Source organism: Falco rusticolus, chromosome 2 (assembly GCF_015220075.1).
Source record: "Falco rusticolus isolate bFalRus1 chromosome 2, bFalRus1.pri, whole genome shotgun sequence".
Taxonomy (NCBI): Eukaryota; Metazoa; Chordata; class Aves; order Falconiformes; family Falconidae; genus Falco; species Falco rusticolus.
This window is the reverse complement of record NC_051188.1, coordinates 2,354,735-2,379,121: the sequence shown is the minus strand read 5'-3', so window position 1 is coordinate 2,379,121 and position 24,387 is coordinate 2,354,735. Positions and strand designations below refer to the sequence as shown.

The 24,387-nt window shown below is 44.7% G+C and overlaps 1 protein-coding gene across 4 annotated transcripts; it reads right to left on the bottom strand.

The window, feature by feature from the left end:
- Nucleotides 1–6,206: 6,206 nt before the first annotated feature.
- Nucleotides 6,207–15,504, bottom strand: LOC119142790 (folate receptor gamma-like). 4 transcript variants are annotated; one of them, XM_037376167.1, is made up of 5 exons: nt 15,012–15,504; nt 14,055–14,177; nt 8,074–8,262; nt 7,136–7,271; nt 6,207–6,886 (listed from the first exon to the last, which is right to left on the bottom strand). In XM_037376167.1, exons 1-5 carry the CDS (start codon nt 15,054–15,056, stop codon nt 6,426–6,428), a joined length of 954 nt encoding a protein of 317 aa, XP_037232064.1. In that variant the 5' UTR covers nt 15,057–15,504; the 3' UTR covers nt 6,207–6,425. The 4 variants fall into 4 exon arrangements, with proteins under 4 accessions (XP_037232064.1, XP_037232066.1, XP_037232068.1 ...); XM_037376169.1 differs by lacking the exon at nt 15,012–15,504 and adding an exon at nt 8,895–9,067 and having other exon boundaries at nt 14,055–14,132; XM_037376171.1 differs by lacking the exons at nt 14,055–14,177; nt 15,012–15,504 and adding exons at nt 8,895–9,067; nt 10,227–10,500.
- Between the last annotated feature and the right edge of the window lie 8,883 nt (nt 15,505–24,387).

The following is a 24,387-nucleotide window of genomic DNA, read 5'->3' as shown; positions in this document are numbered from 1 at the left end:
AATTTTGGAAGAATGTGAATCTGAGTATAATACTCCTATTTTACCAGTCAGAAAACCCTCGGGTGAATAGAGACTGGTACAAGACTTGAGAGCAGTAAATCAGATAGTTAAGGATATTTATCCTGTAGTAGCAAACCCTTATACACTGTTAACAGCATTGAGGGAGAATGATCAGTGGTTTACAGTGCTTGATTTAAAAGATGCTTTCTTTTGTATACCTTTGGAAAAGGAAACCAGAAAACTGTTTGCTTTTGAATGGGAAAATCCTCAAACTGGGCGAAAGATGCAGTTGACATGGACTAGATTACCCCAAGGATTTAAAAACAGTCCAACTATTTTTGGAAATCATTTAGCAAAGGAACTTGAAATCTGGAAACAGGATAAACCAAGACCTGGGCATTTATTTTTACAATATGTGGATGATATATTGATTGCTACAGAAGAAAGATTTATTTGTATACAGGTGACTATTGACCTTTTGAATTTCCTGGGACTAAATGGGTATAAGGTATCCAGGAAGAAAGCCCAAATAGCCTGCCAGGCTGTGATATATCTCGGCTTTGAGATTTCAAAAGGACAACGACAATGAGGAAAAAATCGCAAAGAAGCTCTTTGTGGTGTACCTGAGCCGAGAAATATTCATGAACTCGGAGCATTTTTGGGCATGACTGGGTGGTGTCGCCTTTGGATCATGAACTATGGGCTAATAGCTAAACCGCTGTGCGAGGCCCAAAAGAACTCTCCCTTTGTATGGGGCCCACAACAACAAAAGGCTTTTGTAGAGTTGAAACGTGCCCTAATGTCTGCACCTGCCTTGGGACTGCCGGATCTAACCAAAGATTTCCAGCTGTTTGTCCATGAAAGACAACACCTTGCACTGGGCGTGTTAACCCAGAGGACAGGAAGCTGGAAACGACCAGTCGGATATTTCTCTAAACAACTGGACACAGTGAGTAAAGGGTGGCCAAACTGCCTTCGAGCAGTGGCCGCAACAGTGATGCTCATACAAGAAGCTCGGAAATTGACTTTGGGAAGAACAATAACAGTCTATGTTCCACACATGGTGATAACTGTCCTAGAACAGAAGGGGGGACATTGGCTGTCCCCCAGCCGAATGATGAAGTACCAGGTGGTATTGACTGAACAGGATGATGTGATTCTAAAGACAGCTAACCTGGTAAATCCTGCAGTGTTTTTAAGTTCCGTACAGGAAGAAGGACGACTGGAACATGATTGCTTGGCTACCATCGAGTATGTTTATTCCAGTCGTGAAGATCTGAAGGATGTGCCATTGGAGCGACCAGACTGGGAATTGTATACTGATGGAAGCAGCTTTATGGAACAAGGAGTCCGATACGCCGGATACGCGGTAACAACAGAGGCTACAGTTATAGAAGCAGGAGCATTGGCGAGTACCACATCAGCCCAAAAGGCAGAACTCATCGCTTTAATTCGAGCCTTAGAGGTAAGCAAAGACAAGAGAGTAAATATCTGGACTGATTCAAAATATGCCTTTGGGGTAGTGCACGTCCATGGAGCTTTGTGGAAAGAGAGGGGGTTATTGTCCTCTCAAGGATCAAACATTAAGCATCAAACAGAAATTTTACGATTATTGCAAGCAGTTCAAAAGCCAGATCAAGTAGCAATCATGCACTGTAAGGCACACCAGGTTGGGAATACAAAAATAATAGCTGGGAATAATTTAGCTGATAGAACAGCAAAAAAGGTAGCAAAGAAACAAGCATTGCAAATGGCAATAATTCCTTCTAAAACAGTAACCCTTCCTAGGGAAAACCCGAGATATTCAGAGGAAGATGACAAATTGGGTCAGTTATTAAATGCTAAGAAAAACTTAGCAGGATGGTGGGTAACTCCTAATGGACAAGTAGTAATTCCACCTCTTTTGATGAGAGAGATAATTCAAACGAGACATCAAGAATGTCACTGGGGGGCAGAAGCCTTAGTAACATCTTTATGAAAACAAGTAATATCAGTTAAAATGTTGGGAATAGCTAAAATGGTAACTGCAAAGTGTGAGGTATGTTTGAAAAATAATCCAACGATTAAGAAAAAGGTTCAAATGGGTAGGCTGAAGTCTGGTACAGAACCTGGAGATTATTGGCAAGTAGATTTTTCAGAGTTGCCTAGATACAATGGGTACCGGTACATCTTGGTAGGGGTTGATACTTTTACAGGATGGCCAGAAACCCTTCCCTGTCACACCACACAAGCAAAAGAGGTTGTAAAGTGGTTATTACAAGAAATAATTCCAAGATTTGGAGTTCCTATTGGAATTCCCTCTGACAGAGGTCCACACTTTGTTGCTGAAGTAGTACAAAGTGTTAGCAAAGCATTGGGTATTAATTGGGATTTACATTCATCTTGGAGGCCACAATCTAGTGGGAAAGTGGAGAGGATGAATCAAACTTTAAAATGACAAATAAGTAAAATTTGTCAAGAAACCAGTTTAAAGTGGCCTCAGGCACTTTCATTGGCATTATTATGAATCAGGGTACAGCCAAAGAGTGGAACCTCAGTCAGTCCTTATGAATTATTATATGGAAAAACATATGAGTCTCCAGAACCAAATCTAAACATACATGTAAAAGGAAAACAAGATGTGTATAACTATTTGCTTTTTCTAAGGAAAACTTTGGCTGCAATTTGGAGTGCAGTAATTTGGAATAGACCTTTATTCCAGGAAAATTCAGTGCGTGATTTCCAACCAGGAGACTATGTCTATGTGAAGATCTGGACCTCCAAACCTTTGCAGGAGCACTGGAGAGGACCTTTCCAGATACTGCTAACCACTTTTACAGCTATCAAAATTGCAGAATCGGATGCTTGGATACATTATACTCGAGTGAAGAAAGCACCTACTCCGTGGAAGATTGTGAATCATGACCCAGAGACTTTAAAATTGACTTTGAAACATGTCTAATTTTTCGTATCAGGTTATGATTGTTCTTTGGATTTTATTTTGGTCGGTAGTGTTGGTGGGATCATAGGCTGACTTGGTGGACAGGAACAAAAGACAAATAGAAACAGAACAAGTGATTGACATTCCCAAACAAATGGCTGAGGAAAATTTGTTGGTAGGATTGATTAAAGCATTTGCCAATTTATAAAATGTCACGCAGATCACTGCTTGTTTGCCAGTACCGAGGGCAGTAGGTGAATCTATTCCATGAGGAATTTTAACCATGAATCTGACCAATCTGGAATATAAAAATGAGACGACCTATTGTGAACAAAGGCCAGTAACTCAATGGTATGAACAAGTAAAGGTTATTAGAAAACAGTGGAAGTCACCAGGTAAAGAAACAGATTGTAAAAAAAAAACCCTATTGAATTATGATTTTATAACAGGATCCCGACCTACTGCCATAGCTTGAGTTCTTCTTCCTGGGGGTCCAAATCCCCAGTTAGGATGGTGTTCTTATGATGAACAACTTAAAACCAATGTGAGCAGAAGTATCATGAAATAGAAGTGTAACAAAACTGGCCAAGGTACCCAATTAGTAGAACAATGGGACTCTATATGGTCTATGTCCATATTTTCCCATTTTCAGTATATGGCAAGAACTTCTTGGTGTTTTACCTGGGATGGAAAAGTTTGTTTCAGTATTACCCTGGGTCAATGATAGGTCAATTTCATCAGGAGAGAAGGAAAATAAAGTAGTGCCATGGTGGAAATGTGAAAAAGCGTATGATTGCAGTAACACAGACTTAGTAATCCAAAGAATTCCTCCGTAGGCCACTGTTTTGAAATACGGTTGTTTTTGTCGAGGTCTTAAGAACACTCTCAATTTAACCAGCACTTTTACAGTTAGAAGTAGAAAATCTACTATTCGAAGTCCAAGACATTTAGTTTGGGCATTAAGTGATGGAACCTGGACAACTCACTTACCATTAGATGGTAAGGTGAAACAAATCACTTTAGGCATGCCAACATTGTGTCCAATTTGGAAGAAATCACCATTTAAAGGATCCTTAGAGAATTTAGAATTGAAATGAATAAAGAGATCTGAGATAAATGATGATATTTGGAATGAACCATTTACAGGAGTGAAAACTGGTTGGGCACTTGAATCACTTCTAAATCCTATAGCTTCATATAGAAACAGAGCATGGCTCTATCAGTTAACTGGTCAACTGGTCAAGTGGAAAAATTAGCAAACGTTAACAAAAAGGGGTTTAAGGAATTGAATATATAATTACAGGCGACCTCCAGAATGACTTTACAAATAGAATGGCACTAGATATGCTCCTACTTAAAGAACATGGAGTATGTGGATATCTCAAGGATAAATTGGACCACTGTTGTATCCACATTCCAAATGTCACTCAGGATGTGGAACATGATCTAGACCTATTAGGAAAAATTGAAAAAGAAACTGAAACAATTCAAAAGAATATGTCAGAAGATTGGCTTGGGAAAATTTTTAACAAACTGGGATGGAATTTGAGCTCTTGGATACAATCTATAATTAAAACTTTGTTTCGGTTACTAATTGTCTTTTTGATGAGCATGCTAGTATATGCACGTTTGAAGAAACAGTTTACCAATAGAATTGCAGTCAGTCATATGATTATGAGAGAAGTACCAACTATTTTATAAAGACATGATCCATCACCAAAATATGTTGAAACAAAAATGATTTTCAACACTTTCAAAGGGGGGAAATGTTATCGATTTGTTAATAAGTTAAGATTGATTGACTTTATTTGATTGATTAATTGATTTTATAAAATCATTTAATAAAATTAAAATATAGAAGGATAAGAAAAATTTTAAATGAAACTTATAGCTGCACAGTAAAAGCTGCTATGAGATCTTCTGTACGTCCTGTACCAAGGCTAGAAGAAGGGGCTAGAGCCATTGTTAAAACTTAGGTGATAACTTTAGGGTTGAAAGGTTTCTTTGTGTTTGACCAGTCTTCTGTATGTAGAGGTGTATTGAAATGTCAGAATATGAGATTAATGGAAACCGGGGAGAGTCGACTGGAACAGCTTGTAGTTACCTGCCAAGAAATCGTGAACTTTAGTAAAAGGTGATTCCGGCAGGGGGAGATCGCGACCACCCACTCATATACCACCTACCCAAATCGTACCCCAGACCCATGTCTAGACCTTTCTAAGCTCTGCTGCGCAGAATCGGATATAGGAGGAGAATATGTTAATGATTTATGGGAAATATCATGGTTATGCATGAATATTTAATGAACATGTATGAATAAGTTTTATATATGGAATCTGATTTTGGGACCTGGCGTGCATTGATCGTGAGAGGACTCGCTCACGCACCCGGCCGTTAATAAAGAAGTGTCTGCTTATCTACATCACATTGGTGTCGATAAGTTCTTCATTCCGAGATTTCAGTAACAGTCTTGTAGCAGACCATTATAGCTACAGCTATGGTGGTATTTTGTCAGCTCTACCAGTTACCTTCTCTGTTAGCTGGAGAGCAAAAAATAGTCAAACATCCCTCACTAGCTGATGTTCCTGGTCCATTTTTCAGCTCTTGCAGTTAGCTCCTGAGACCCAGGAATCACATCCAACACAGAGCCTTCCTTCCAGCTGGTCTTGGCTTGTATGTAACCACAGGGGGGACCTCTCAGGCTGCAGCAATCAGTTACGTACATACATGAGAAGAAACCTACAGCCAGCTTGGAAGCATCCTGTGACACAACAAGAACTGACAGGACAGTGGGGGGAATACTGCTGTGCTCTTGGACTGAGAGGAGTCTGGGCTCCTCATACCCTGGACCAAGGCACTGGATAGCGTTGGCAATTTGCCTTACCCTGTATAAAAAAAATCACGGTCCCGAAGAGCTGTGTGGAAAAGAGGAAATTCCCAGCCTGAAGATGTAGCAGCAGTAACGGCAGCAGAGTCATGACTGGAGCATGATATTTGACAGATTGAGCCTTGAATTGCAGAGCTAATTTTTAGCAGTTTCAGGACCACACTTCCAAAGTCTCTGTCTGAGTATCAGGGTGACTTCCCTGTACATGGACGCATTTTGGTCAGGACAGGAAATCTGTATGTACATCTACCCAGGAAGCTACATCTTTCCTACTCCCCGGACTCCCACGTTTACAGATCCCACACCCACCACCTCCCAATCCAGACCAGCAACCTTGTTCCACCCCCAGAGCGCTTCCACCTCCCCACTAGTACTTCACTTCAGTACAGCAAGTATGATTCAAAGGAATATTTTATTACCATTCCCACCGTTCAGATAGTCAGAGCAGCCTGAAGGACCAAACATCAGAGCTCAGCCAAGGACCTTGAACAAGCACTTCCAACCCAGCACAGTCACAGGGTGGGAACAGATGCAAAAGAGCTCTTACACCATAAGAAAGAGTATTTCCCTTCCTAGGATGTCAAGGAAACAACTGCCTTCAGCAGCAGCTAAAAGCACTTACTGGAGGGTGTGACCAGTGTGAACAGACAGACCCAAGTTATCTATGCCAGCTCTTCTTGTAGGGCACCTGGAGCAGTTCAAGCCATGTCCCTTCAGGGAGCAGTCACAGAACCCTGCATCCATGGGACCAACAGCTCTCTCAAGGAGTACCAGAAGGATCAGAGGCAGCAAGGTCAGGAGAGGCCATGGCAGAACACACAAAGCTTTGTCAGTTTCAGGAGTCTCATCTTCCATCCAAGCAGGGGAGGTTCTCTTTTTCCAAGCATAGTACTTTGCCACAACCACGTTGGGGTTTCCCTGGGCAGGGTCAAACCACATCTGGATACAGCGTCCACTGCCCCGGCGCTCTGTGGTGTATTTGTAGGAGTTGGACCAGATTTTCTCACACAGGTCTTTCGGCTGGGGAAAGACATGGCTGAAGGGTCTGCAAATGGAGCCCCAAGGACAGCGGTTTGTTCCTGAAGACAGCACCACAAAAGAAAACACGAGCTAGCACACTTCACTCATGTCCTTTCACCTGGGAAGAGCAGACAACCTGCCCACAGCCCATTGCTGCATCTTAGCAGATGGACAGTGGCTTGGCCACCTTCTAATTGCCAACCCCACAGACAGGCATGAGGGATTAGTGGTCTTAGCTCCAGCCACTAGGCGGGCAGTAGTGACACTGCCAGGGGAGAAGAGAGGCTTACTCCACACAGCCCACCAACCTGTTGCCCAGTTCCAGCCCTTGTGCCAGTTCTCTTTGCATGTGACATAGTCCTTGCAATCCTTCCACCACTCCTCACAGTCCTCTTTGCAGAGTGGCACATGAAGAATCCTCTCCCGACGCCAGCTGCTGTCAACCTGCAAGAGAACAGGACCATGTACACTGGTAACGGCCCTGGAAAGTTAAAGGGCAGGATCTGCCACATCCCAGATTCCACTCCATCCCTCCCATTGGGCTCCAGAGCTGATTACGCAAGTAGAGTCTAGCAAAGCCCATTGCAAGTCCTCACCTGCAAAGCTGCATCGAGCTTGGCCCCTCCCCCCCCCCATAAGGACATGGACCTGTTGGAGCAATTCCAGAGGAGGCCACGGAGCTGGTCAGAGGGCTGGAGCCCCTCTGCTGTGGGGACAGGCTGGGAGAGCTGGGGCTGTGCAGCCTGGGGAGGAGAAGGCTGCGGGGAGACCTTAGAGCAGCTCCCAGTGCCTGGAGGGGCCGACAGGAAAGCTGGGGAGGGGCTTTGGGCAAGGGCAGGGAGTGGTGGGACAGGGGGGAATGGCTTGAAGCTGAGAGAGGGGAGATTTAGGTTGGACATGAGGAAGAAACCCTTCCCCGTGAGGGCGGCGAGGCGCTGGCCCAGGCTGCCCAGAGCAGCTGTGGGTGCCCCATCCCTGGCAGGGCTCAAGGCCAGGCTGGACGGGGCTGGGAGCAGCCTGGGCTGGGGGGAGGGGGCCCTGCCCGGGGCAGGGGGTGGGACTGGCTGGTCTTGAAGGTCCCTTCTAAACCATGCTATGAATCTTTCCACCCTGTAGGAAAGTTTACTCTCCCTGGAAAGCACTCTCCCATCAGTGCCAGGGGTATGTTATATGGGGGACCAGCATATAACATATCATGTAGCCAGCACAAGTCCTACTGTCTTCATCACAGCAGGTCTGATCCTACCTGGTCAATCCAGGGCCCCAGGTTGGGTGAGCACTCATACAAGCATGTGTCCTGGATGAAGTGGCGCTTGCACTTAGATGGCATCAGGCCACAATGGTTCCAGTTGAATTTGTACAGGTTGGATTGGTCCTTGTGGGCTTCTGAACTAGTGTTGGCTGTGCAGCAGGCATTGTCCTTCCAGGGAGCACACTACAGAGCAAAAAGACAGGCTGGTCAGGGGGGCACACACCAGCTCAAGGAAGTCAGAGGATGCTGCAGGTGCCAGCTCCCTGCATAACCTACAGCAAGAAACCTGCTGCAAGAGGATTTTCTCTCCTCCAGCAAACCCTTGGGCACTTTGGACTGAAGGGTTCAGGGCTGCAGCAAGGTGAAAGAAGAGGTCAGATCCTCACCAGTAATTAGTGCCAGACTGAGGAATGGAAACAAACTCCCTTCTCTTGCACCCTGGCTCACTCTTAGCTCCATCTCTACTGAGGACCTGGGGCAGAGCTCCTCAGTTAGCAGGAGGAGGCTGTAACACAGAGAGGGAGCAGCTAAGGGTCTTCCCTTGCCATCCTTCACCTTGTTCTGATCTGGGGTACCTAGACTTTGGTAAGGGGAAGTCTCTTGGTTAAAGGGGTAACAGTGGACTGACAGAAATCCTTACTACTGCATCTGCCCTAGCCACCTACTAGAAGAAGAGGAGCAAACAGGTCTCATACCCAACAGAGGCTTTCTTCCTCAGGCAAATGGCTGCCAAGCCCAAACCAGCCCACATTATCTGGGGAGGTAGGCACAGGGGACCCAGACAACCCCACCTAACACATCAGCAGGAGTCATACCTGGCCATAGAGCATCCCTTCTGGGCCAGGCTTAGTTTTGTGGTGTTTGGCATCCATACAGATGCTCAGCAATGGGTCTTTCGTAGGCATCACTGTGCAGGCAGCCAACAGCATGAGCAGCACCTGCCCCACTCCTATTCTCACAGCCATTGGGGAGCTGGGAGGTGATGGAGCTGTACAGAAAGGGAACAGCATGGGAGAGATTTTGTGACAAGCAGCAGTAAATGAGGTGCTGTGGGGGTCAGGCACTCCTGAGGACACATCAGCATCCCATCAGCAATTCACAGCCCTAGGACACAAGTGCATGCAAGTGCAGCCCTGCTAAGCAAGGCTGCAAGGTCAGCTACACATCATCCTCTGGACAGTGATGCAAAGACAAATGGTTCTTTTAGTGCCTGGGCTGCTCAACAGTTCATCTCAAACAGTCCCAGTCAGAAAGGGGATGCTGTGAGACCCATTCTAATTTGGGTTCTTTTGCATTAAGCCACCCTGCTGTTTTAGCATGGAGCTTTCAGGTCCCAAATCTTCTGCAACCAGACGTTACACTTGAGGGATCTCTTTAGTTAGTAGTTCAGAGGAGGTAATTAGATGCACTAGCACACTGACATGCTATGCAGGTTATGAGCTGCAGGAGGCCCACCTTGTTTTCAGGAGTATGTTAAGAGAGGAAGGCATTTTCTTTGGTTTGTCTGCATCTGGGCCTTCAGAGACCCACACCTGAAGTCTCCAAATGAGAGACACTTCACACTGTCATGCCTTAGCCTCCCCTAGATGATAGGAGCTTTAAAGTAATTTACTACAAAAAAAACACCCACCCACCAAACCACAAAACCAAAATAAAAACACAAAAAAAACCCCCCAAGCATCCACCCCCACCAAAAAAACCCCAAACATCACACGCCACAGTGCTCCCTTCCATTCCTTGTCAATACAGCACAAGGGTCAAAAAGAATTGCTTTTTAAAAACTATTTTGCAAAACACAGGAGCAAGAAAAAACACAACATTAAATCAGTATAAAACAACACAGAAAACAAATACAGAACTAAAGAAGCAGACACATAAATCTGAGGACTAAGAAGTAACTAACTTGCATCATAACTTCAACTATATAACCAACATTAAAAGAAAAACCAAACCAACCATAAAACTGAAAAACCTCAACCTATCAACCTTACCAGCCCAGAGAGCCTCTGCTAGACCTTGAAAACACTCAACACAGCAGCTTCCTGGGGTCAGCTTTAATAGGAAAGCCTTCTAACCTAACAGGTGCTGGCACTTGAAAGTCCCTTCTAATACGTTTAATGAGGTTTAACTTCTCCAGCAGCTGTTACCTTAGAAGCATTTGGTTTGGTGACAATCAGCCTCTCCAGCCTCTTTCGTAAGCAACACCCTGTTCCCTGGGAAACAATCTCATGTTTTTTTCAAAAAGCGGGTCTCTTTTATCGACCTTGGCCATTCATAACAAGCCCCTTTTCCTCTGCTTGCCTTACACCAGGCAGTTTTGATTTGCATCATTGCATCAGACAAAAAAAGCCAAAGAGGGAGAGATGCAGGATTCTGCCATGCACTGAGAATAACTAGAGAAGTGCTAATGCTCGTCACATAAAAACGACATGCAGTAAGTGCTCTTGTCTCAGAAGGAAGAATAATAACTCCCAACACACACACACACACAAAAATGCTAGTTGATGAGGGGATCTTGTTGCAAAAAACTGAGGAGATAAAAGTTTGGTGGGTGGGTGGGATTGGAGATAAAAGCTAAGGTTTGCTCTCAAGACTCCTTGCAAAGCCCTCACCCTCAGCAAAGGGGCAGAGTCTTCCTCCTGGAACAGCACAGGTTTTGGGGCTGTTTTGCTCTTCAGTCACATCACTGATGTTTTGGTGATGAACCCACTTGTCTAAGGAGCTCATCATCCTAAATTTAATGCATGAGCACTTTAAGAGACACTGCTTTAGTGATTTCCACAGTCTAATGACACGTTGCATGAATAATTACCTCTTTGTATTTGTTCTGAACTAGATGCATGCTGTTTTAACTTCTCATTATTCTACCTCTCCTATTGGAAGTGACAATGAGCAGATCTTCCCCCACACATCTCTGAGCCTTTGCCACCTCTTCTGTCACCTCTTTCCAACAGAAGCCATGGTCTGCTCACTCTTGTCCCATGACAGGTGTTCTGCTCCCTGAGGCATCAGGGCTGCAGAAGTATTTCAGATGCGCAACACTGTCCTGACCTTGTTTTTTGGTCCTTGCCTAGGAATTTCTAATATCTAGTTTGGTTTTGGAACTGCTGATCACTGAACTATGTTGTTGTAACATTATCATAACTGTGGCAGCTTGCTCCTGAGAGATAATTGTCAGCTACCAGCCTGCCATTTCCTATCTGAAGTGTTCCCTTTTTTCCCCAAGTGCATCACTGTATGTTTATCTCACTTTTTCTTTTTTTTTATTAATCTGTTGGGGTTTTGTTCAGTGACTCAGTCTTATTAGGGTCCTTGCAAATTTTTGCAGCTGGTTCTCCTGTCCCTGGAGTAATTCTGTATCATCAGAAACTTGGTTGCCTTGCTGTTTTCCCTCCCTTTCCCAGAAAAAAAAATTGTGGAAAAACAGAAATCCCAGTACAAATTTCTGTAGGGGTTCACTGTAAAGGATAGCCATGCACCTTTATTTTATGATTCAGTTATTCAGTGGTGTGCAGAACTTTACTCTCATTCCATGGCTTCTTGCTTGATGACCTTCTGTGGGGACCTTGCTCAGAGCCCTTGGGAATCCACCTGGATCAGCCTCAGCCCTAATCCTTTCCAGCCCTTCAAGGATATGCGGTATGTTAGGGAGTCCTGTCTACACATTAGAAGATCCATACCGACCCTTCCCCATATGGCATACTTATCCACGTGCCTATGGATTCAAACCTTTATCACATTTTCTGCAGACTTTTCCCATGAAGGTACCATGTGCATAGCTGTGCAGATCCCTCGATCTCTCCAGAAAGCCTTTTAAAGTGTCCCGTGTGAATGTATAGACCTTGTCCTTGTAGGGAGTACTTGTACACATAACAGCACAGAAAATGGGGCAACTCTCTCCCTCTCACTGTAGTCCTGCCCATATCCTTGTACTTAATGGGATGGGTATGTAGCTGAGTGCATCCTCATTTGCTCCATGCAGCTGATTTGCCTTGTGCAACCTGTTCTCCAGGGTTTGGATGCTTCTTCGCTGGGGTCCGATTGGTGATCTGCTGCTGTCACCCCCAAACTATTTTTGTCCAGCTCCAAGCTTGCATTTCTTCAACTCACCGTTCCTAAGGTTTTTTTATAGCTATGAGGTCTTCAGTACCAGCCTGTGCCCCATCCCATCTCTTATCACCTCGTGCTTGCACTCCTGTGCCGCATCCCATGTCCCTACCTCTCAAGGCCCCTGCCATCCTGCCAGACATGTATTTTTCAGCACTACAGCATTATGTTTAAGTAACAAATATCTCGTCCAGCACACAATAGTTACTTTTTGCTGATAGCTGCATAAAACTGAAACTATGGTTGCACTGTACAACAATAAGCAAAAAAGCCATAGCCGTAGTCAGAATAAAAATAGCCATTACTGCTGAATCTGTTAAAAAAAAAGCTCCAGGCAGGTCAAGACAAGTTCAAAGAGACCAAACCTGGCACGCCTCAGTCCTGAGACCTTGTAAACTCAGTACAAAGTCTGTGGCCAGCACTGACCATGCGTGGTACTGAGCTACAGGGTCAGCATGCAGGACCTGTGTCACAGCTGCACAGCCAGGTGGATGCTGAGGACACCTTGAATGGGACTCAGCACAAGCAGGGGGCAACCAAACTGAGCTCTGGGTCACCACTGGCTGCCAGGGTCTGGGACACCCCATGCACATGGGGACCCTTGCAGAGAGACACCCACCACCAGCACAAGGAAATACCTCCACAGAATACTTAACCATCTCATTCTGGAGCTGCATCTCAGTCCTGGAGTCCTCCAGGAGTGAATCAGCGCTTGGCTACAAGAAGAGCAGAGATAATTGCAGGGTCCCTGAGAGAACATCTAATGTTTTCTTCCTTTCCCCAGAAAAACTGGTTAAAATGCACTTTAAAAGTGAGTATAAACAGGGGATTTTTTGATGCACGTTGAAAGGGAAAAAGGTGATATACTTTACATCGGACAGATATTGTTGCTTCAGACTTTTCATTTCAAATACTTGATTGCTCCATCCATCAAAATCTTTGCTGTGTAAAAAAAATTTTAGAATTTTGAGGATGGTTGTTAAAACTGAGATTGGAGATTAAATGGCACAACTCCTGGATCACTTTGGTCTTGTAACAGGGAACAAGAAGTTTTCTGGGTCCCTGCACACCAGGGCAGTTTGATGAACTGTTCAGGTCAGGGGACGTTGCTATCTTTGCTCGTGGAGAATAAGCAATATAGGTCTGTCTAGGTGGATAGCTTAGATGAGGAAAGGAGTTATCTTTGCTGTTCAAAAGGATGCTGGGCACTCAGGTACTTCAGGATGAGGAGGTGCTGGTGGAGGGATGGCAGATACAGATAGAGAGACTGCAGAACCTAATTTGTTCTGCTGCTGCTCTGCAACAAGAAAGCCGATCATTTATTTTACAGGGTAACACACATGCTTTGCTTGCTGGAAGGTTAGGAAGAGAAACTGCCTCTTTTTGATAAAGTACTTTAATACCCCTGAATGAAGAGGCTATACATATAGAAGTAAGTTACATCTGAGGCAAGAAAAACCAAAAACCTAAGAACAGAAAGCAAGGAAGGAGTAAAAAAAAAAGGGAAAAATGATAGCAAGAGATATATGAATGAAGACAGAGCCACAGAGTGATCTTTCTTAAAAATTAAAGTTCCTACCTGACAATGAAATGTCTCAAAAGCCTCAGGGGTGTCCCACAGAGGGTACAGACATGTTGCCTCAGACCCATGGTAAGAGCAGAATGTCTTTGGGAGCCACAAAATAAGATGGAAATTGGCCTCTGAACACACAGGCTGGGAAAATAAACCACGTGCACATGGGTGTGCTGGGGAAATGCAGGGGGAAGGCAGTTCAGAAGAGAAGCTGAAGAAAACTCCTGAGTTCACCCAACTGCTAAATGTATTTTGACTCTTCTGTAGCAGATTTGTGTTAGCATGGTGATGTTACCTGGATGCGCATCAAGGAATGGCAGGAGGTTTGCTGCTGTATCTTGGCCCAGTGCTTGTCCAGTGTATCACACAAGCCAACCGTGGAACAAGCTTCCTCGCTGCGTGGGAATATGCTGTAACACTGAAGTGAGATTAAATCAGGCAAGTGAGATTGTAGTTCCCCAAGATCATCCCTGAACATAAGCGATGAAGTATGTAACTCCTCATTTTATCTCTGTTCTTACACTGCTCTCAGCTCTGCTGCATTTCCTCTGCTCAGAGACAGCTTCACCCCCAACGCCCTGTGTACCATCAATGTTTGTGCTGTGGCAGGTCAGCACTTCCCCAGTGGGCACACCTGGGGGGCAGACCAAGGCCATTGCTTCGTGTCCCTTCTGAGGGGGTTGTCTGCGACAGCCCGTTGCAACAGTCCTGCTTCTTCCTTGCAGAGCACTTAATGAATTGCAAGTCTCCCCAGGGAAGTTTGCTGGGATCTGAGTAGGGAGGGTACATGACTTTGGCCAGTTTCTACAGTTTATTCCCCTCATTGTGCCCCAACTTCCATTACTGCTTTACTAGTGATAATAGAGGTCCCTGACTGATCACTAGAATACATGTTTATGGACCCATTACTCATTAATTTGTATAATCAACTTTTAAACTCCCTGATGTCCTCTGTCATAACTGATTGTGAAAACAAGTTTCAGAAACTTCTCTGTAAAAGAGGTATTACTCTCTGCTTCTTCTAGCTTCAAACAGTTTTAGTATTGGTGAGTAACTGCTATGCATTCAGCCTGGTATTCCATAGTCTCGTATGTCTTCTACCAAGGCCAGACCTGCAGCAATTTTTTGCTGTCATGTCTGCCAAAAAAGCAACCTTCTGCCAGACAAACTGCCAAGGTAATATCAGTGCAAAGTTCCTTCAAGCATGATGATACAATATTGCAACTATTAAGCTACATAAGCAAGGACATACATGAAAACTTCTTGGACACCCTTCCTTCCACAGGAGCAGCAACATATGTTTATCTCATCTCCACCAACATCAGTGCTGTCTTGTGGGTCAGCATCCAAGGCGAGAGGGCTGTTCTTGCTGCCCATGGTCCCTTGGGTCTTGGCTGATGAAGTCACTGTTGTCTGGAACAGAGAGTGGAAAAATGGGTGATTTTGATCAAGAAAGGGAAGCATAGGGTCAGAAAGAAGCTGAAGCTAGTGTCAACCTGTCATCGGCCAAAGAATTTGAAGGGTCCTCCTGGTATCTGCTCTGCTCTGACCGAGTGCGATAGCTAGCATGCTGTTTTCTCTTTCTGTTATGGTCTGTTTCTATTTGGAAGTAAATAATTGAGGGAACTGGGAAGAAACCAACCAGCTGAATTCAGACATGCTTGCCCCTGCCACACGTGCCCAGGATCACTGGTAAGCGAACCAGAGTGTGGGACATCCCAATTACTGCGGCGAATGAAGAGACGGGATGCCGCTTGATGCAAGCAAGTTGTCCATTTATTAGTGATTTTCTTACAATTATATACGTTTCTACCTTCTACATATTACACACTGATTGGTTAAATCTTCAGCGTAAAAAACACTGATTGGTTGATATTTAAGGCACACCGTTAGAACAATAGGAACTTACTAGTTTACCTCGACATAGCAACAGTTTCTATTCCAAAATTAGGGGGTTTCTTTCTACGCGGCTTTCTTGATTAACAAAGTTACATATTGGTGCCATCCGTTCCCTTATCTGGCTACTTGTTTCTCTGTCCGTCTGGTTGCCTCCTCAACTGTAACGGCTCAGGGGCCTGCAGTTAGCTTGCTCCTTTGTTCCCAGGGCTTGTGCCCTGCAAGTTCTAACAAGTCTCTATTCATCAGGCTGTCAGTACTTGGACTCTTGTCCTTGAGGCCTTGTCCTACAAATTACCTGTGCTCCTTTTGAGATGAAGGAACCAGAAGCACGGGATGTCTGAGCAAACACCAGGTTCATGCAGCAAAATCAGGAGTGCTCCCTGTTGCTGATTCCAGTCCTAAACACTATCAGCATTCAGTTTGGGGTTTTTTTCTTTAAATCCTTCTGATCATTAACCGTGGAGCTGCTGAGCAGGGAGCGAAAGAAAAAGCTCAGCTTGCAAACCCTGGCCCTGCTTTGCAGCCTGCTGTTGTGCTCTGCAGCACTTCTTGGGTACTGAGAGCAAGCTCAGACTTCAACTCAGGTAAGGGACCCAGGGCAGGAGCCTTGTGTTAGTACATTGGTAACACGCATGGGAAAATGCAAAATCTCAACTAAAAATGTGCTCCCCATTTTCATTGAGCTACCAAACCTTTCTTCCTTCAGCAGCTGAAGCTTCTTATCTTTCTTCCCCTGTTACCTCAAAGCAAGCTCTGTTTTCAGGAACTGGCTTCCCGACCACAATGGCAAATTCTCTCTTAAGTCAGTTTTACCTGCTCAGCATAAAATCAGACCCTGGTGTCTAGTATGAATTATTCAGATTTATATTGCTATGTCCCATTATGCTTTACTGCTCTTTAAAAGGTATTCAGATTAGAAGTCCTGTGCACTTGACAGGTACTTAGGGAATTCTCCATAGATAAAATTAACATACAGCATTTCTGCACTGTCTCAGTGTTGGATGCACTATATACTTATAAAAACAATACAGCTCTCCTGTAAGCTGTTTCTCCAAGAGTCTGCTGTAAAGCACAGGCAATCGCTGTGCAGGCTTGAAGGATATTCCCTGGCTGTGTTTAGGTAAGCAAGGGGTAGTGGCACCTGAAGATGTGGTTCCTCAGCTGAGCTGGACTCCTTGAAACGAAAGCATTGGAGCATGTGTTGTGTGGGAAGAGAGGAGAGAGAGGAGGAGAGCCATCTGGCATGAAACCACATCTCCTCCCGCAGACAGGGCAGTCTAGACAGCTCAGCAGCGCTGCCAAATTCATCACATAAAGAGAGGCTCCTGCTTATTTCTGGAGTAAGAAAACATATCAGTGATGCAAGGTCTCTCAACTCCATAAAGCAGAAGCCCTGAAATGCCACGGGCGCACATAAAATTGATGCAAATGTCTTTGCTTCACCTAGTACATTTCGTTAGTCATTACTTACCTGGGGAACCAGTGCAAACTCTCCTCACTTTTCCTTAATGATACTATAATGACAGTGACATTACATGTTGATATTTCTCACAGTAACAGGTAAATTAAGAAGTTATTGGGCTCATAGGTATGTGGTATTTATTCTTGCCATAACAAAATGCAATGTTTACATGTTTAATGGTATATTTCTGTGCCATCAAACTCTCATTTAAATAAGAGCTTGTATTGCAGCACCCTGAGAGAGCCAGAGTGCATAACATAAATCTGTTTGCTTAGATTTGGCAGATTTATGATATTGGATCATATCTAGTTCATGTTTTTTTCTTTGGTTCACTGATTACAGGATTACTTTGCCTTTCTGTGCTTCAGCTCATGTTGTGTTGCAGCAGAACCAGTTTCTCTCATTCCTCTCGTGCTGTTCACCCTGGTGGGCATGCGGGGAGGGGGGTGGGTGGGTGTTGGGGGGGTGGGGGGGTGGGCGGGGGGGTGGGCGGGGGGGTGGGCAGGGGTATGTGTGTGTTTGTGTAGGTTTCCTGCGTCTGGCTCTCCATCCCTTTCACTTGCATTTACACTGCATCACTTATGGGGAACTGCAAAATCCTCTTTGTAATCAGGACTGATCTGAGCCCCCACGAGCTTGTGTACTGTTACCTGTCCACACTGGCCATCACTGATTTGGTTTTGTCTCTGCACCATCAACCGTGGTGAGAGTTTTCTGGGTCAACTACAGGGAAATTGGGTTTGGAGGCTGTTTTGCTCAGTTTTATTTTGTTCATTCCTTCTTATTCTTGGAGTCCTCGGTGCTTCTGGCCATGCCCTTTCATTGTTATGTGCCCATCTACTACCCGCTGAGATACTCCTCCATCCTCACCAGTGCCAGAATAGGCAGGACTGGGCTGCCTGCCCTGTGCAGATGCCTCTCAGCAGGGCTGCCATCACCTGCTGTGTCATCAAGCAGCTGTGCAGACATCACATTCAATAACTGGTGTGACTTTGCTGTAGCCATTCTCTTTCTGACATTTGACGTCATCCTCACCTTCATGTCATAGGTACTGATTGCCAGGGCCATTCTGAGCATTGTGTCCCAGAGGGAGCATCTCAAGCTTTGAGCAGCTGCGTGTCTCTTATCCTGGCAGCCCTGAGCCTGTACATCCCCATGGTTGACTTGTCCATGGTTCACCGGTATGGCCAGCCTACGGCCAGCCCTCTCATTCATGTCTTCATGGCCAACATCTGTCGTGATGGAGGGAAGACACAGTCACTCAATATGAGTGATCAGCAGACTTCATTTATTGTGCCTTACAGTCACCTTTTATGCCTTCTTATAATTAACTCATACATATTACAAAAGTTAAGCTCATTATTGGTTAGTTGCCTAAATACCAAGCCCGCCCCTAGTTTCTCTTCTGTAGTTATCTGTTCCCACCTGCAACATTCTTTTCCCTCCGCGATCTTCCTAGTGTATTTTTGCTTTACTTCAGATAAGCTGAGAGCCATGTGCATTTTTGTCCAGCCAGCTGGACTATGTCTATGTGACCTTTTTCAGCTAGCCAGTTATCCACAAACATCCACATGCCAGTCCTTCCCATGCTGTACCCCATCATCTACATCATAAAAACTAAACACATCTGCAAGGGTGTGTCCTCAGGATCCTCGTTTCAAGAGGGAGTTACCTGAAGGCACATGAGAGATGCTTCTGGCAAAGATCACGGCTCTGGGAAACACTCACCATAACGATTCGGATGCCAGTTCCTCTTTTGGAAAGTGCATCTGCTTTGCATCATGTGGGGCATCTATCCAATTAATGTATTAACAGTTAGTATTCTTATCCATACATTAAAACAAACTAATCAGAAACCTCAGCATGTGGAGTGGATCACGACTGACACTTGGTCTGTCCCCATGCCCCTGATGATGGTCAGCCAGGAGTTTTCTCTGGTCTACAGATTGATGCTGACTGTGAGAGCCTTTTATAGCCCATGATTTCTTGCAGTTATCCCTGTCCTCTGACTTCATGTTTTTTTCACCCTGAGTACCTGAATAAGCTCTGTTCCATCTAAAGGCTGCACAATCAGTCACAAGCCAATTTCAGTGACATTATAATAGCCATGGATGATTATTTGATATTTGTCTTGTGTTTTTGCTGCAGATTGGGATGATTTTGATAAGAAGAGCAACATGAAAATAAAAATTTAAATAATCTCAACCCTTTCTCTTTTCCATCTGATTCTGTTAATGAAATCTGTAATTTTCAATATAGTCTCGTTTGCCTCGTATTGTACAGTGATACTTAACAGCTCCCGTAGCCTCTCATGATGACCCATGCTGTTTATTGTTCATTTCCTCCCCTCATTTCTTTGTGTTCTTCTGTCCTTATATTTGAAGATCTTGGTAACAGGGATTTTCTTTTTGTTCCACACCTCTAATATTATATTGAAGTATCTGATCTGTGCTTCAGTGTATAGCAAAGGTATAGATACTAAATACTACTGCTACTAATTGCTTCTCTTCCTGGGCTACGTGATTGAGATGCAAATAAGAAAAAAAATGTTAAATAGCAAGAAAAAAACTACACTTTCAATTGCAAAATCTCATATAAATAAATATCAGTGATGGACTTGGGTGCCACTTTGTTGGCATGTCTGTATCTTGATTTGTATGGATCAGCCATGTGTTATCCAATGAATGAAATAATTATTCTATGTCTGTGGTTCAAAGACAGCTCTATCACTTGGGAAAATCCAGTTCTTAATTCTTTAGCCTGCTGAGAGAGCTGGAAAGAGAAACAAGTGTTAGAAACTCCCAAGAGTGCTGCAAGCAAAGGAACTGGGCACCCCAGAAGGAAAGGTTTCTACTCATACTAGGCAACATGTCGTGAGTTAAAAGCATATACTTAAGGCAACAAAAAGCTCTTTGTGGGCTTGGGCTGGTAAGTAGGTATCTTTTTGGAGAGATTAGTGAAAGGAAGAAAAAAGCTGAGGTGGTTGAGAAAGGGCGGAGGACAATGTTGAGAGTATTGTGGAGAACATTGAGATGGTCATTGAGGCATTTCAGTGGAAGACTGCGGTGGTCCAGGAGGGAAAGACAGGCAAAGAAGGGGGCAGGAGGAGGGTGGTTGTTTGAAGGACAGCAATGTGATATGGCATTTTGTGTTACTGCTTGTTTTACAGCAAGGACCCAAGCACTTATCCCATTGATAAGGTATTTCTGGAAATTGTACTGCATGTCAAAACAACGTCTACCTATGATCTTTTTTTTTTTACATAGAAATAAGAAGGAAAGGCGTAGTGGTTTTGGCTGGGATAGAACTAACTTTCCTCATAGTAGCATGTATGGAGCTATGTTTTGGACTTGTGAGGAAAAAAATGTTGATAACACAGGGATGTTTTCACTATTGCTGAGCAGTGCTTGCACAGCCTCATGGCCTTTTTTGCTTCCGACGCCGCCACACCAGCAAGTAGTTGTAAGAGACTGCGCCAGTGAGATCCACCATTGCCACAGCTGATGTGTTGTCTCAACATTGCTATGGCAGGAAACTCTTGCCATCACCACAGTGAATGATCTATCTATACATTGTTAAGGCAGGAAGATAACACCACTGCCACCACAGAGATTTATCTATACATTGTTAAAGGAGGAAACCAACTGATGCCATGGAGCAATGGGGGAGGCTGATCCTGCAAAACTTAACCAAACTCCTGTGCATGCGCCCAGACCTGGGATCAGGGGGATCAAGGTGCCTGGAGGTTCCTGAGGACCACCTGATGATGTTGGACACGTACACCATTGCTGGGTGGAAGGTGTGGTTAAGCAGAACAGCTTGTAACAACTCTATAAAAAACGGAACCAACTAACATTGGAACAGAATGTTCACCTGCCAGACTTGGAAATGAATCGGACTGTTGGGACACTGCAGCTCCGGGGTGGTAGCTATTGCTGTGAACTCTTTCCTTTGTTTTTTCCCTTCTTTCTTTCCTTCCTTTCTCTCTTTATCTCTTGCTCTCTCTCCCTTTGCATTCACAGTTTTATTGTTGGGCAAATAAAGTTCCTTGGCTCTTGACTCCATTTTGAGTCTTACTCCTGTTCCCAAGAATACAAACTGAACCATGCTTCGGTCTCAGACCAACATGCGACAGTAGTCTTGGGGTGCACAAGCAGTGGGGAGGGGACACATTTACCTTTTCATTTCTCTCCCCATCCCACCAGGGTGGCTCTGTGGGGCTGAGTTGCCCACCAGGGTTAAACCACAAGAAAAGGCTTGTAGAAATAGTGAATTACTGAGTAAAAGAGACAACTGTATTTATCATATGTGTTTCATAGCTGCTGCAGAACACTATCAATGTCTCTAGAATTCAGTCAATGCAGTCAGGAAACTTTCCCTATCAATAATTCGTCCACTTTGAGCTTCAAAAGAATGGTTTCTCCAAGTTCAGAAAAGCTCTGTGAATGGAGGGTCTGGGAGGGTTCCCAGGGCAAGTTTTTTTCAGCAACCTCCCCTCTTCCTGTTTTTTTTTTTTTTTCTTCTGTATTAGATATGCTTTTTCTTTCTGACCTGCAGGACACAGCTTTTAAAGACAGCTGAGATGATGGGTCTGATGTCATCTGTTACCTCAGCTCTAATGTTTCCCCCAAAGACTCTGTGCTCCACACAAACTATTTTGTGTCATGGAGACCTTTTAGGAAGGCTCTGGGTGAAACATTTTCACAGGCAGTGTTCACCACCACCTGTGGTCACTTATTCCATCAGTGAGTTGTAGTCACGGCACCTTGTTTTGCCTTGAAAGGTAAATCCTAAAGCCATTTCAGATTTACCAGCAGGCAACATAAAAAGGTCTTCTTACATGCAAATGGACACCAGACCTGCTCTGTTTAGCACACGAAGGCTCAAAGCACAAGGGAAATCTGTATGTTGGACAGTGCTCCTGAGGGTGGCTTGCTCCATTCTGCCTGTCCCACGATGATGGTGGTTCAGGGCTGTGTAAAGCACTTTCTGTATCACCCCTGCATCTTGCATCTCATCCTGGAGAAAATTTCAGATTTAAGGTGGTCTTGATTTTCTCGTGCAATCCCTGAATCAATGATCATGCTTCATCACTCCTTTGCCCAGCTGGTGGGAACTCAACGGGGAGGTCACTGATGCCCACACACAGATTTATATTTCTTCTTTCCTTGAAATAGCTGTAACCCCACCAGGACAAAGAACCTCTCATCTGTCTTTGACACCCTGCCAAGACTCAGAGGGTCCCTGTTGTCCCAGTCTGTGTTCTTTGGTACAGAGCAGAGACAGAAACTATCATCCTTGGTGGAGCCAAGAGCATGGAGGAGAAGGTCAGTGCATCACTGCTATGTGGTACCTTGTGCCCTAGCTCACATTTGAGGAGAAATACCTGATTGCTATACTTTGTTCACTTATTAAAACCACGCTGAAACAGCAGTATGTTTTGAATAATAAATGGATTTTTCATTAAGCTTTATTGAAAAATTATTCTCCCAGATAAAATCATGAGGGACAAAGCATCACTGTCTGCTGAAAATGCTCTCACAATCACACATGCCCACATATGCCCTGATTGCAATCCCCAGGTCTTATCCTTCAGCCATACTGTCTTTTTCCACCAATACTTTTTTTAATACTTCTAAATCATTATGTTAGACATTTTTAGCCATTTTAGAAAACACATGCCCCAAACAAAGCCTCTATACTGATTAACAGTATTTTTCAGCACAAAATTTTAAAGCAAAATGCATCTTAGGGCAGAACTGAAACCAAGATTTTAAACCTCATCTCCTCCCAGTCTGTTTCCACTCTTGCTCAGGTCTCCAATCCTGTTTCACAAGAAGGCCACACACCCCAAGCCAGGAGGAATCTGGGGAATAAAAACCACATATTCTGCCCCTCCCTAATGGTCCTTAACTGAAATGAATGTGAAACACATCTGACCCCTTCCTGAGCATCAGTCAACATGCTTTATCCCTCATGTCAACCAAAGCATTTTGCACCAGCAAGTGCAAAGCAAACTGTGGGACAGAAGTCCCCGAGAAAGACTCTGGGGCCTTTGGGAAGCTATGAGCAGGATGGCTGCAGAAACTCCAAGGGTAGGGCTAGCAGAGGCAGTGTTTGTTGTAGCTATAAAAGCATCATTATAAATACATAGCTTCTGTAAGCATGTAGCTGCAAAGACGACAGACAAATATAATTTGTGGTGAGAGGTACTGTCATTTATTAGATGAACTTACAGTCAGAAAAACTATAAAAATCTACCAAACTCACAAGCTGTTCTTCCAGTCTGAAAGGTAGCAATCTTCACAGTTAAATATAGCCTAAGAAGAACAGCTCTGAGATTTATGGCACATATCTCACTTTCCTGTTTCATGCCTGTTTTTAGCATCCATAGAATCAGGAGTCTGCATTTTTATGGTGGTTGCCTTGAAATCCAGCTCTGAGATAAGGTGGGGTTTCCTATGTTTTCCCATCTTTAGCTGCTGTTGGGGCTGTGGGGCAGATGTGTGTCCCCCACTGCTGCCAGGGAGCTCTGGGCAGTACTGGGCTCTCCATCCTCCAGAGCTTGGTGCACACGTGTGAGAGGCTCCAGAGGACACAGCTGTTCTGTGATCCTCAACCACATCCCAGGAGCGGGCCAAGGAGCCCTGCCATGGTCCCACACTGTGTCCCAGTGGTCCCAGCCCCAACCTAGGAAAGCTTTTGCTATTCATCCTTGGTGGTGTGAGGGGCTGTTGGCAGAGACCAACACTAGGATCATGGTCTTGGGGACAGATATGTGTTGACAGTGCAGGGGGGATTCTGTGTCTTTAATAACAATTCCCAAGGCAGGAGCTGTAGGAAAAACCCAGTGCAGCAGCTACCTAAATCAGCAACCACCCACCCTGAGAGCCTGGCTCAACATGGTGTCCAAGTGAGCTGCACCGGCACTGGGATGTGACTGTGCAGCCCCTTTGGTGGCTGTAACTCATGTGTGGCCAGGCTCCTTCTCTGCTCTGAACACGCTGAGTTTGCAGACACCGGCATGGCCATGGTGCCGTGCACAGAATCACTGCAGTGGATGTCCCTGCCTGTCAGTCACCGGAGATGGAGGTTTTCCATTTGCTTTGAGCACAAGGCAATTGCCTGCTGAAATGCAATGGCAGAAAAATTCCTTCTTCCCTGGACTGGTTCTGCCTCACATTCTCTCCACACCCTAACATGCACAAAAAGGAGCATGTCCACCTGCCTCACTGCCCCTGAGTGTCAGCAAAGGATGGCAGGGATG